This window comes from Carassius gibelio, chromosome B24 (genome assembly GCF_023724105.1).
Source record: "Carassius gibelio isolate Cgi1373 ecotype wild population from Czech Republic chromosome B24, carGib1.2-hapl.c, whole genome shotgun sequence".
NCBI lineage: Eukaryota > Metazoa > Chordata > Actinopteri > Cypriniformes > Cyprinidae > Carassius > Carassius gibelio.
The window spans coordinates 11,445,621-11,459,137 of record NC_068419.1 but is presented as its reverse complement, the minus strand read 5'-3'; the positions used below and the strand labels follow the sequence as shown (position 1 = coordinate 11,459,137).

Genomic DNA, 13,517 nt, shown 5'->3' with positions numbered 1-13,517 from the left:
ATAATTAAATTTAGGCTCTGCACAGGAAATGCTGAGGGATGTTGTCTGGACGACGCAACATGTGGGGCATGAGGGTGGCCCTGGTGTAGCCTTGCCAACTAGTCACATCAACACTGCGACAACAAGTGCATGCATGTGTAACCGCATGTTTTTACTCGACTGGTTAACCAGCCATAGTTTCTGAAACAAAAAGAACAATGCAAACGTGGTTGAAAAATCAGTAAAATTAGTTAACAAGACACTAGTTGTATGCATTTTTTTAAACCAATTGCATTAGATTAGGTATGGGCGATATATCGCAGGTGATTGTCACGCGCATTTCCTCAGTAAAGCCGATTCCCTGATTAGCGGTATATCGCCATCACCTGCTTTCAAATGGAGCGGCATTTAATAGACAGAGCCGTAGATCACTGACAAGCTACGGAATATCGCGTTCATTATCGCAGATGAATCGCCTTCGATAATTAACGCGATATTGCGTAGCTTGTCAGTGATCTACAGCTCTGTCTATTAAATAGCAAAAAAACATGCAAACACTGTCACTGACAGCCAATTTAGTTTTCAATTTCCTTCTGTTTTCATTGTAAAAAGCCTTAGCCTTGTATTTATTTGATTCCACAGTGTTTGCTAAACTTCCTGTAATTGAGTTGATATATAATACAGCGTTTGATGTATGCCATGCCTCATCTTCTTCGTTAGTCAGTAACCGTTATATAAGATAGATTTTTATTGTATGGTTTTATTGTTATTGGTTTTTCATTAAAGGGACAGTTCACCCAAAAATTTGATCATTAATTACTCACTCTCATGATGTTCCAATCCCATAAGAACTCTGTTCATCTTCAGAGCACTAATTAAGATATTTTTGATGGAATCTGAGCAGTGTTGTCAAAAGACACGGTACTTCGGTACCAAGTCAGTACTTAAAAAATTAAAATGTGATGGTACCAGGTTTCTTTAAGTACCGGTGGTACCGAGTACCTGGTCAACCTGGTTCTTGACGCATACAGCGCTATGATTTCCGTGAAGCAGAAAACACGGACGGAATCTCAAAATCCAGTCATGAAAATTAAACTTACATTTTAATATGGGCAGTCACGGAATTTGTCAAAATATGTGAAACGCTTGCAGTAATTTCAACATCTGCCATCTCAATGAGGACATAAATACATAAACAACATCACCAGAACTGTTCTGAGTCACTTCACAAGCATTTTATCGTTTCATATGAGTAAAACCACTGTCAGTTTAAAGGTATTGACAGCAACCCGTCAAAATAAGTTCATTTTTACATAATAGCATTGTGCTAGAAATACTACTATTATTTAGTAGAATAATTAGTTGAAAAAATTAATAAAACTTTTTAAAGAAATAAATCACACAATATTTCTTCCATGTTTTAATTTTAATAGCAAATCCCCTTTATTTACAAAAAAATAAAATGTTTAAATTTCATTAATTAAAAGACAAATTAAATTTGGGTGAAACTTTTTTACTGTTTTTCATAATTATATTACTTGTAGAAAAACTTTAAACACAATTGTAAATAAGTATAAAGAATGCAACTGGTTTTATTTTTAGTGATGAAAAGTTTTTTTTTTTTTTTTAATTAGCATATTTTTGTGTTTTGCTTTGATACCGAAATTGGTACTGAGAACCGTGGATTTTCACTGGTATTGGTACCGAATACTGAAATTTTGGAACCTTGACAACACTAAATCCTAAAATTGGCCTGAATTTTCATGATCCTACACACAAAACACATCATACTTGTACCAATATTATAAACATGCCAAAACAGGGCATTCATTGCATGATTTGTTACAGTGGCATTTTAGTTGGTACCTTGCGGTCCAAAAGTGTCTATCTGTGATAAAAGTGATGAAAGTCAACAACTTTATAAAAAAAAAAAACAAGTAATAAACTCCACATCTTTACTCCTAGGCAATATATAGCATGTTTAGTATCAACCTAAAGTGTCCATAACCACCTACTCCTCTAGCATCCCTAAATCTCAAAGTAACTGCTGTACACACTAAAGGACTTAGGGCAGAAATGAGGAGTCAAATGGTATTGTCTCTGCTCAAGGCAGAATTATGATTAATTCAGCACCTGTCACAGGCTGAATGAGTTACCGCTACTGAAACATAATGCATTATTTACAAAGGCCAGTAATGAAACAAAGTGTCTGGTAAGAGATCTAACTGATGCTGGACTTTCATCCGAAAACCATATATTTTATATTAAATGGACAATTTTGTTTTAAAGCACTGCATGAGAACAAAATCTGTGGAAAAACAGAAAAGAAACCTAACTGTAAATGTAAGGAAAAAAATATGTGCCCTACTTTTTCAAGGCTTTTCTTAAAGTGCAGGGTTTTGGTGGAAATTATGGTGCAGGTTTTGGGGAATAAGAAGAACGGCGTACCCTGGCAGGTCTTTAACCTGTGAGATTGCATCTTAATATCAGAAATGTTCCATCTTTTGAACCTTTCCAGATACCTCCATCTCCATCTTAACAATAAACCCAGGGCCACAAAATTAAATTCATTCACCTCATTCACTATGTGTGCACCAAAGCAACAATCCTCACCAGCAGAGCCAGGATAAGCCAGACGGCCACTGCACACGTATTTAATTCCACTTTCTTTATTAAGGGAACGCATGCACACATGCAATCATGTGTCCAAAAAGCACTAAAAAGTTAAAAAACGATCCGAGAAAACCATTTTCCATCCATGTTCTTGGAAGGAGCGAAAACTCTGAGGACATTTATAATGACAAGAAACAGACAGAAGCATAAAACAGCTTTTTGAATACACTACCCTGAGTCTTAAACTTGTACATTACGCTTCTAAAAACAACTCAGAATCCCATGATATATTTTTTTAGTTGGGATTTGAACATTGCTTTAAACTTCTTCCTTGTTTTGGGCCATTAAGAAACGTTTTCACAGGTGCTAACAGGACTCGAACTGCCTGAAGTGTTAGAAGGCGTGAGTAATATACGATCAGTCTGAAAGCTAAATAATAAATGCGGACACCTGATCTTACTGGTTACTCTCAGTTTCTGCAAAGGTGTCTTGAAAACAATGAGAGTACATTCATATTAATAGTACAATGAAACACAATTATTCTTTTTATGATAGTACAGGCTTTAAACTTGTGTTTCTGTGCAATATCGGCTATTTTGCCAAGACACAAAAGGCATCGCCATTGACATAGATCCTTGAGGGATCTCATTTAAAATGAATATTGAAGAAAGAAACTTTACAGCAGGTCTTTATAAACAATTCACCAACCTTTGGTTATCCACAAACTTGTAAAAATGAAAATTCTGTCATCATTTACTCACCCTATGCTATGGAAATCAATGGGACCGATATTCTTCAAAATATATTCTTTAACATTCCACAGAAGCAAGCAAGTCAAACGTGTTTAAAATTACAGAGTTTTCACTTACGGGTGGACTGTACTTTCAATATCCTGATTTTTTGCAGTTTTAGGTATTTTAAAATATCAAGTTAAATAAGAGGAAAAAATGAATGTTTTCTTGGCAACCAGCTAAAATGAAATATGTTAGTTCTGTTTTTTTGTTTAAAAAAAAATATATTGTTTTAATTTTAGTTAATTTTTTAGTTAATAATCCAAACAGTTCTATTTAAAAAAAAAGTAACAAACACTGAAAAAAATGTTTCATTCATCCAATTAAAGAATTTAGGGTAATGACTCACAACTATATTTTTTTAACTTGAGCCAATGGAAAAAAATATAATAATTGCCTTACGAGCAAGTTATTTATTTTTTATTGGCTCAAGTTAAGAAATATAGATGTGAATCATTACCCTAAAAATATTTATTGGATGAATAAAACATTTTTTTCAGTGCACATAGCAATTTAAATCATTTAACAACAACAACCAAGTATTACGCAACATTCCTGGCAAAAAACCTTGGACTTTGTCGGGAGCTGAGTTTTGGTACCATCTCCAATACACTTTAATAAAATCCTTAATGTGAATTAAAAATAAAAATGAAAAAATATTGTGTTTGTGACACCACATCCATCAGAAAAGAGCCCAATCTAATCCCACTCAAAATATTCAAGACCTAAATCTATATGACAAACTAGAGCATTTGCACAAGCTCCTGATTGCTCAACAGGGTTTGTTAAGGTCAATGTGTGTGCGGTTAGAAAAAAAAAAAGGATCAGACTCAGCCCCGGGGTCCTGTCTATTCTGCCTGAACTGAAGAAGTCTTTCCTGAAAAAGAAAATGATGAACTCGTTTTACCTGCTCTGTAACTATTTATTGTGCTTAAGGGACAAGAAACTCTCCTTATATCTAGGCTGTCATTAAGAAATCCATCATCACATTCAGAAAATATCAACACTCACATCCGCGTGTTTCATGACTTCTCTGGCATACAAAGCAGATATTTAAAGGGATAAGTTCACTCAAACATGACAATTATTTACTCATGCATGCTTCCCTAAAACGACGACTTAATGTTGTGGAATATAAAAGGAGATATCATTAGAAATACTTCAGCGTCTTTTGTCCATACAATAAAAGTCTATGTTTGTTACGAATAATACTGTCTGGTCAAAATATCTTTTTTTTTTGTGTTTCCACAGAAGAACAAAAGTCATAGATTAGGAACAACATGAGCACATGATGACAATTTTCATTTTTTTGGTGAACTATACCTTTAAGCCATTACATTTGTTTTAAAGACTGATTTTCTTAGAGCACTCATTTACTTTAAAAGAAAATTCACACAGTAGACTATTAAACGCTTCAAAAGCTCAGCATGAAAACGGTATGCTTGCTGTATCTGCAAAGAATGATATTTCAAACACTTTCCTCTCATAGCCTTTTTTTTAGTCTTCCAAGCAACACTTATCTGCACTGTAAGAAATGATTCTGTGGTCATGTAGATTTGAATGAATGTTTTTGATTAAAATGTATTCAATATAATTGTGTTTTTGATTTTGAGGCAAATATTTAATTAAATTTCAAATAAAAATGGTTGGAATAAAATCTACCCATTGTAGTTAAATAAAATTTAAGCATTATATTTATCTAATCCCAAATGGAGAGAATATTGAGTTAATTCAAATTAATGTAATCGGGCTAATTTTAATTGAAAAGCACTTCCTGTCGAAGTGAGCCTTTTTATTTAAAAAATGCAGCAGGCCTACAAGGCATTTGAAGAGAGTAGGCTACAGACAGTGAATGTTCGTTTTCTTCCACATTGCTCATCTTGCAAAATTTGACTGGTTGACTTAGGTAAGAAAACGTATTTTGTTATCACTGGGCTACTAAGAAAAACGCATGTAGTAGTATATTACAATATAAAATGAGTTATCACAGAAAAAGAGACTCAGCAGCAACACAAAGTTGGCTTCTGTTGGAAGGCTATGTGATGTTGTTGCGCTATAATATTGACACAGCATCATACATTTTGGAAGAATTCTTATGTATCGAAGTCAAACGTTTATTTTGAAGGATGTGGGTTACCTTTTTCTCTATCATGGTTCCTAGGTCTTTTGTGTGTTAATATCATATCCTAAGTATGTTTTGTATGAAATTGCGTAAATAAGTACATCGCGTTTAATTTTAAGGTTCCATAAAGCGCAATATTTGGGGTTTTCGCTGGATGAGAATCTTATATTTCAGACGGCACTTGACGCAGTTCCGTTGGCTTTACTTCTCGTGTGTGGAGCTCGTCTTCCAGAGGCAGGTAACTTAACTTCTCTCTTTGTTTCACTGTTTTGTAAGTTAACTTAGCTAAATCCACGTGAAGTCAGTCTATTAACAGTGTTATGTTTAAGAGCCACAATTTTATTTATTTTCATGCATAAATCTGTTAATTTTAATGTGGTAATCTTACATTGGCACAAACTCTATAATTTTACAGCTAAACCGTACACTAAAAATTGAAAAAAAATATTCATACTTTGATTAATAATTAGTCTAACACGTTTTTTTTCTCCCACAAAGTTTCAATAATGTCATTAAAATCTTTAAAATTACATTAACTCTTCCTCATTTACAATTCCAGAATGATTAAATTGGCAAATATTGTGGAGGAGGACTTCAGTACTCTGACAGTGGCAAAAAGTATTGAATGTTAGACAGTTTATATGAAAGAGGTTTAAAAGGCTAAGAACTGATGTGATATCTTTGTCGCCTTTGTGTTTCAGATCAATGCAGAATTTCAAAGAACAACTACTGTACTTCTGGTACCGAAATGTATGTCTGTGTTTGACTGTCACACTCCCAAGCTACTGACGCCATTTTGTGCCAAAGATGGAGCACTTGGAAGAAGACTGGAGATCATAATGGAAATGCTGCAGGTACAGTAGTTTTCTAAATTAGAAGTAGCTTTGTTCCATAAGATTTCCAAATTATATCAATAAGGACATCAAACTGAATGATAGACAATTGTCCTCCAGAGATGCTGTACTATTTTAGAAAAGGAAAAACTAATAATAGCTCATGCCTTTAAGATGCTGTTTTTTGCCTTACAAATTGATCAGAGACAAGGTTATTTTATATGTATAGCCCATTTTACAAACATTTTGTCTCAAAGGGCTTTGCATAGCATCATGACAACAGCCTCTGCCCTTAGACCCTCACACTGACCGAGGAAAAACTCCCAAGAAAACCCTTTTTTACAGGGTTAACCCTTTTTAATACCTTCAATTGCTCACTGTGAATCCTTCGGATAATTCCCTGTTGTATTCACACATGGGGTAATTCAGAAATGACACAGACTTTGTACTATAGAGCTGACCGGGTTAAATCCATTTGATATCAGATTCGAACATTCTCCTTCGTGATGTCTTTGTAATTTCAGGCTTGCAGTGCATGTGTGGAAGGGGCTAATGGATTATCATGAAATCATAAACAGTATTTTCTACTTTAAAGCATTATGAAGCTCTGCCTTATGGTCTGACGAAGCTTTATACATTAAGTAAAGCAGACATGTAAAGTATGATCAGAATTGATAGGTGTCATGTGTTTACTTTTCTAAATTACAGAAACATCCAGTTTTTTGTTTTTTTGTTTTTAGTGATTGACTTCCTCCCCAGGACTCTTCGATTGAGAGGACCAGAGAGATTGTTCCTCGGTATCTTACAAAAAATACCTTGGAGAACAAGGGGGACATCTTATCAAAGAATTCAACGTAGGTGAACTTAATATAAATTTAACTTAATTCCTCAATTTGTTGATTAATCTAGAAATGTGACCTTTACATGTAAATTAAATTAATGATTTTTTTTTTCAGAATTTCTTTGATTTGAAATTTTTTTGGTAATGCATCGTGTAGGTCTTAAGGTCTAAAATTTGACTTATTGTAACCTACATGAACACTGTACAAAAACATCAAAATAGAGAAGAAAACACAACAAATAACAATTTGACACCAAGGCCTGCAAGAAAATAATATCTACTAAAATAGATTCATAAGCTATGAAAACAATAATGAATGTATTTTCTAGTAATTTCATATGCTTGCAAAATATTTCTGACAGTTTCATACTAAGACAATGACAATTTCATGTTGCAGGACACTGAGAACTTGGAGGAACTTGAACAGCTCATAATGGCCATTAATGTGACCCCAAAGCGTGGAGCTTCTACAAGCAACTGCCCAAAGAACATTTGGATTCTCATTAAGGGCGTGGAAGTCATCACAGGACTTGGAGATATTGCAAGGGCTTGCATTGTCCTCTTTGGCTTGACCTACGCGCTGAATCTTGATTATCCCAGACTACTGAAGTACACCTTTGAGGTGTTCCAATTTTTTTTCTTGGAACTGGATGATTCAAAGCTTTCTAACAAAGTCCAGTCCCTCAAGAACAAACTTCAGGCTTGAAATGGGACTGTATTGCAGTGCAGACTTTTGTGCTACACAATGTTCATCTTCTACAGAGCTTGGGAATTGCACATTTGAAAGTGCTATGTTTGAAAGTTGGCACTGTTTTGTCCAAACAATTTCGTACATTTCAATTGTTGTAAATTCAAAGTACAAATGTATTTTACTTCGTACAATTTGCACTTTTATTATTTATGTTTTGGCACATGCCATTATGGAGTATTTTTCTTTAAGATCTTTACTGCTTTTTTAAGTTGAAGTCAGCATTTTGTCCTTTTCAAAGTTCTGAAAAAGTTTGAAATGCTTGAGCAAACTTCTGGCTTGAAAAAAGAGACAGTAGTAGTTGCAGTGTACATGATTTGCTACACAATGTTTAGCTTCTACAGAGCTTGGGAATTACACATCTGAAAGTGTTATGTTTGTAAGTTAGCACTGATTTGGACTCTTATCCCACGAATGTCAGTGATATTTCTAGTTCAAAGTACGTAATGTTTATTGCTCTGTACAAATTACACTTTTCTGCTTTTTTTTTTGTACATGCACATCTGGAGGATTTTCCTTTAAGATCATTATTGACCCAATTTAGTGGGATGTGAGATGAGAAAGCATGGAAACAGGTTTATAGACACATCACATCATTCTGAATGTAATTTATTTTTGTTTTTACAAAATAGTTTAAAGTCAGCATTCTGTCCTTTTCAAACTTCTGGCTTGAAATGAGACTGTGGTTGCAGTGTACAATGATTTGCTACAATGTGTCTAAAGCACAAAAGTGAATTGTTAATAAAATTCTTATTTGAGTATTTAACTTCTGTACTTTCTGGGCCATATTATTCATAAGAAAGAAATATTTCGATTTAATTAATTGCATTGATTAAATTCAAATCAATGTGCAGATTGATGTAGATGATGATTACTCAATTATGATATGTAAAATCTAATTAATATTTATTAGTACTATTTACACATTAGGGAGTTTATCTTTTTCAAAACAACTCAATATTTTTATTTGGGTTATACTTAATTCTGTGCTGTTTTCTATTCAAATCTACTCATATTAAATGAATAACTATTAAGGGTCTCATTTAATTAATATTTACTCAATACTAAACCTTGTGAAATTTAATTAATAATATTGCTTGTAATCTGTTGCCTCATTTTTATTGAGTAGATATGGTGTATTTTTTCTTACAGTGTGTAGACTTCTATTACAGAAATATCATTTTCCAAGATATACAAACTTACTTTCTCAATATATATTCACAATTGGAAATGAGTGAATACGAAATTTTTTTTTAGATGAAACCAGGGTTCACAGCTTCAAGTCAGGCATGTGCGTGCCCCCCCCCCCATCCCCATCCTCCTCTAGTGTGACAAAATGAACTATGGCTCGACAATTACGACAGGATTTCTCTAAAGTCCACTGACAAACGCTGTCATAACTCGGACATCAAAGCAAAATGCCAAATGCGATCCTACATATGCAAAAACGGACCATAAATCCTTTGCTGTTCAGCAATATATTTGTCTACCACAAATGCTTTACATATCCCTTATATATATATATATATATATATATATATATATATATATATATATAAATTAACTGAGTTGGTAACTAATTACATTCTTCAACCATTAATACATTTATTATCCGGATTGCCCATGTTACAGTTTTACAAAACGTATCATTCCTCTGTAATCGGAGTAAGCCCATCTCATCTTTTAAGTAGCCAGAGACCAGATTTGCGAGGATAAGGCCTGCACTGGGAACTTTGTCTCAGTGGTGTAAAAACACAGCTCACTAAATATGATCTAAATAATTCACTAACCAGCACAGAGAGAAAGGGTAGACAGTTCACCCTATTATGTTTGTCAAGCTGTATGAAATAGATTCAACTTTCTACCTCTCCATCTGACTGTGGCTGTCCTTTACATCTTCATATCTTCTTTTAAGTAGATTGAATCACAGCCTTGTGAATATGTAAGATGCTTCCTATACGTTTCAAATAGATCAAAGTGTCCCATTCCTAATAAAATCACATCTCTGTGCTTATGCTTTACAGACTAACTTTGAAAAAAATCACAGATTGCAATGGAGTATAGCAAGCTGAACCAACAACTCTGCATGCACAATGCACGGTGCATGTGATTTCAGCCAAGAGCCTGAAAGCCATTGCTTTCTTCCCCCTTTTAATAATGCACTGTAATTCAACTTCCACTGTGCCCTGCATTATTGACCACTGATAAGGACAAATGCATGACAGAGGTAGAGTCATTCACCTTATCCCAAGCAAGCCATTATAGACTAGCACAACCCCTATCCTGCAAACAACACTTCCGTTACGCCCATCGAGAACGAGTCTGATTCATTTAAAAGAATTCGCTCAGTTCGTTCAAGTGAATCGCTTCACCCACTGGTTTGAGTCATCACAGTGAGTTGAGTAATCACTGAAAAGTGCGACCTTGAACATTTTAACAGCTCTTTTTGTATAGTGAAATGCATCGTGCGTCACAAAACGCAGTTGTTTATTAATTAAGCATTGATTAAGTTGTGGAGTTTGCGTCAATGTTCCAGCTCACAGCAGAGGGTTCCAAACGCTTTCCAATCGGCTCAAGTGAATCATTCAAAAGAGCCGTTTTGAATGAACAACTCGGCGGAGCCTGTGACTGCAAGGCACAATAATTGCGCGTCGTTACTACACATTTTTTTCAAATTGAACCTCCGTCAGCATATAAACTCGACTTATTTAAAGATAATTAAGTAATTCTGCGACAACACCAATGCATACAAACATCTGTCTGCGTTTTTCTCCATCTTGCCCAGTCATTGTTATTATTGGGGGGAACTGAGGATGGTACAAAACTGATTTTATAAACGATATAACAGTTTAGTTTGCACGCTGTAGTCTCGTATTAAGAAACTCAGACAGTAAAATTACACAAAGCAAAAATCTCACTGATATTGTATTATGACAGGTGGGGGTCTTTACATATAACGTTAATAATAGAAAAACATGGTCAGTGACACTCAAATGAATTCGAAATGCTTATAAAGCATATAGAATTATTCTGTAATTCAACATGAATAGTTAATTATGTGCACAGTCCGTATGATGAAGGGGCTTTCTCGAGCTCCTGTCAAAGAGGACAAACTCGCCCAGTCAGTTCCTGCTTTCCTTTACCGCTTTCCCAATTCGGACGTTAACTAAATATGATTTATTCAACCAGGAGCGGATAATTATCTATATTTCACGCTAAAAAGGAAAGAACGAAGCGGGATTTTTTCCAGGTAGAATGAGAATAACTTCCGCAGTGCTGCTGGATTCCTGCAGCCGATCTGAAGCGGCTCGGTTTTATTACTGGTAACGCTAGGATTAAAGCCACACATGCAGATCTTACGTCTGAAACACCGCGATCAACGCACTGAAATCATACTGACCTAGTGCCACCTCACAGGCTTTGCGCAGCTGCGAGTGATGAGCCTTTTTCACCTCCTTGTCGGCCAAGATCTTTTCCAAAGCTCTGGTTAAAAACATGTTTTTCGTCTTTTTGCCTTCATACATGACGGGGCGAGGAGAACCTGTCCCAGTGGAGTCTTGATACGTGCTTTTTAGATATTCCTGTATGATTGAGCTCTTCTCCGGTGGATGGTGCCCTCAATAGAGCAACATAAATAAAGCCAGAAGGTGGGGTAAATCCCTCAGTTTTCCATCAGCGACCTGCTGCCTGCGCCATGTTGGAAGGAAATGACGTCACGCACGTAAAAACGGCCGCAGAGTAAGAAGTGAGAGAGGGTATAATAATAAAGTATAAACAATATTGAAATTTTATAGAAAGATGTTAAACATAAACAGATTACAAATTAAATAATGATACATTAATAAATAAAGAAGAGAAAAAAAATTCTGATTTGTGAATCGAGAACTGCGATTGTCAGTTCTGGCTATACCAGACAAACAGGTAAACTCACTTTCTTGTGGTAGTTGTGGTCATAGATATATGTGGTTGTGTTGTCCATAAGTTATATAGTGTCTGCAAGTAAATAAATAAATAAAATAGAAATAAGAAAAAGAAAGGAAAGAAAAAAAAAATTTAGGCTATGTAACCAACCATATGTACTCCTAATTAAAATAGATTAAATATAATTGAATTAAACATGAAGGGTATTTTCGAGTGAATTTAATAATTATTTAAGCTGTTTTGAGATAGCTTAAAAGTTTCCTTAATAAGGATGCTATTTTGTAATTTCATGTGGACCAGATTAGTTTGTTGCTGCCATGATTCAGCTATTAGTAAGTCATTGGGAGAAATATCATTTGCATTTATTAAAAATACTATAATGTCTTCTAAAATGAATTTCTAACTAAAAACAGTTCTTCGTATTTTAATAAAATTTTATTTACTGGTTTTCAGTGTGTTATACACACTGTAACGGGACATTACGGCAGGCCTCAGAGAGGTTTTTATTAACAGAAAATAAAACAAAAGAGGGGATAAACATGGCCAAAAGAGGGAATAAACGTATTCCCTTGGTTCCCAACCCTGGTCCTTGAGGCACCCCAACACTGCAAGATTAGCATGTGTTCTTATTCAAATATATCTGATTCAGGTCATCAGTTCATTAGTAGATGACCTAAAACTGGTGTGTTAGAGAAAGGAGACATGCAAAATGTGCAGTTATCTGTTTTATATCTTTGTAAAACACTGATAACCATCAAAATCAGGTGATTTCAAAGAAAAAACATAAAACTTGAAATGCATTTTTTCACTGTAAATTATATATTCTTTTTCCACACCAAAAACAGTATTTTACTGTAAAGCTACATGAAATGTCTATTACATTTTTCATCATACACAGTAGGGGAACTTCTTGTTTACCATTTAACAGGTTTTTACTGTCGCATTTTCACAGTTATTTACTGTTAAAATCCTAATAATTTTTACAGTGTGTGTGTGTGTGTATATATGCATGTATGTATGTATGTCTGTGTTACCATAGTTTGTTAGATCCTGCACTTGTTGGGCATTTAAAACATAACTGACCTAAATATCCTTCCACAACAAATATATATTTTTGAAACTTAAGCCATTTGAATAAAAAGCCTTTTTTTCTTAAGACATGTATGATTTTCTTTTCCACTCTGGTTTTATGTTTTATGGGAGATTAATGAGTCAACCCTCTCTGTAATGACAAACTCTGCTCTCCATCAAGTGAAGCCACAGTTTGTTTTTGGCACTCCAGGATGAGTAATTCTCAGGTTGTATTCACAAGAAGCTTGAAATGCCGTTGCACTATACACAAAGAAAAAAGCTGACATCAAAAGCAGAGGATGAGCCAAGGCCATGTGATTTCAAGTTGTACAGTATAATCCCAACAATTGTATATAAAAATTCAGATCATACAACTGATAAATATACTCAACCACTTATTTAGGGTAGAAAAAGGCATAAAGTAAATTATTCTGTTATCCATTATTAATTATATATAAATAAATATTTTAATTAGGGATGTTAATGTTAACACCTCGATTTAATTAATTGACTATGGAAAAATAACGTGATTAAAATATTTTAATTCAGTTAACACACTGGCCCCACCCCCCAGATCTGTACGTCATCTTACATTTCA

General features: G+C 34.5%; 1 protein-coding gene across 4 annotated transcripts in view; it reads right to left on the bottom strand.

Annotated features, from left to right (window-relative positions):
* Window positions 1-11,633, bottom strand: part of arfgef1 (ADP-ribosylation factor guanine nucleotide-exchange factor 1 (brefeldin A-inhibited)) — a 73,893-nt gene extending 62,260 nt beyond the window's left edge. For all 4 annotated transcript variants that reach the window (XM_052595953.1, XM_052595954.1, XM_052595956.1 and 1 more), the window contains exon 1: window positions 11,328-11,633. In XM_052595953.1, coding sequence (XP_052451913.1) covers window positions 11,328-11,451 — 124 coding nt within the window. In that variant the 5' untranslated portion in view covers window positions 11,452-11,633. The remainder of the gene's footprint in view (window positions 1-11,327) is intronic.
* Window positions 11,634-13,517: the final 1,884 nt, after the last annotated feature.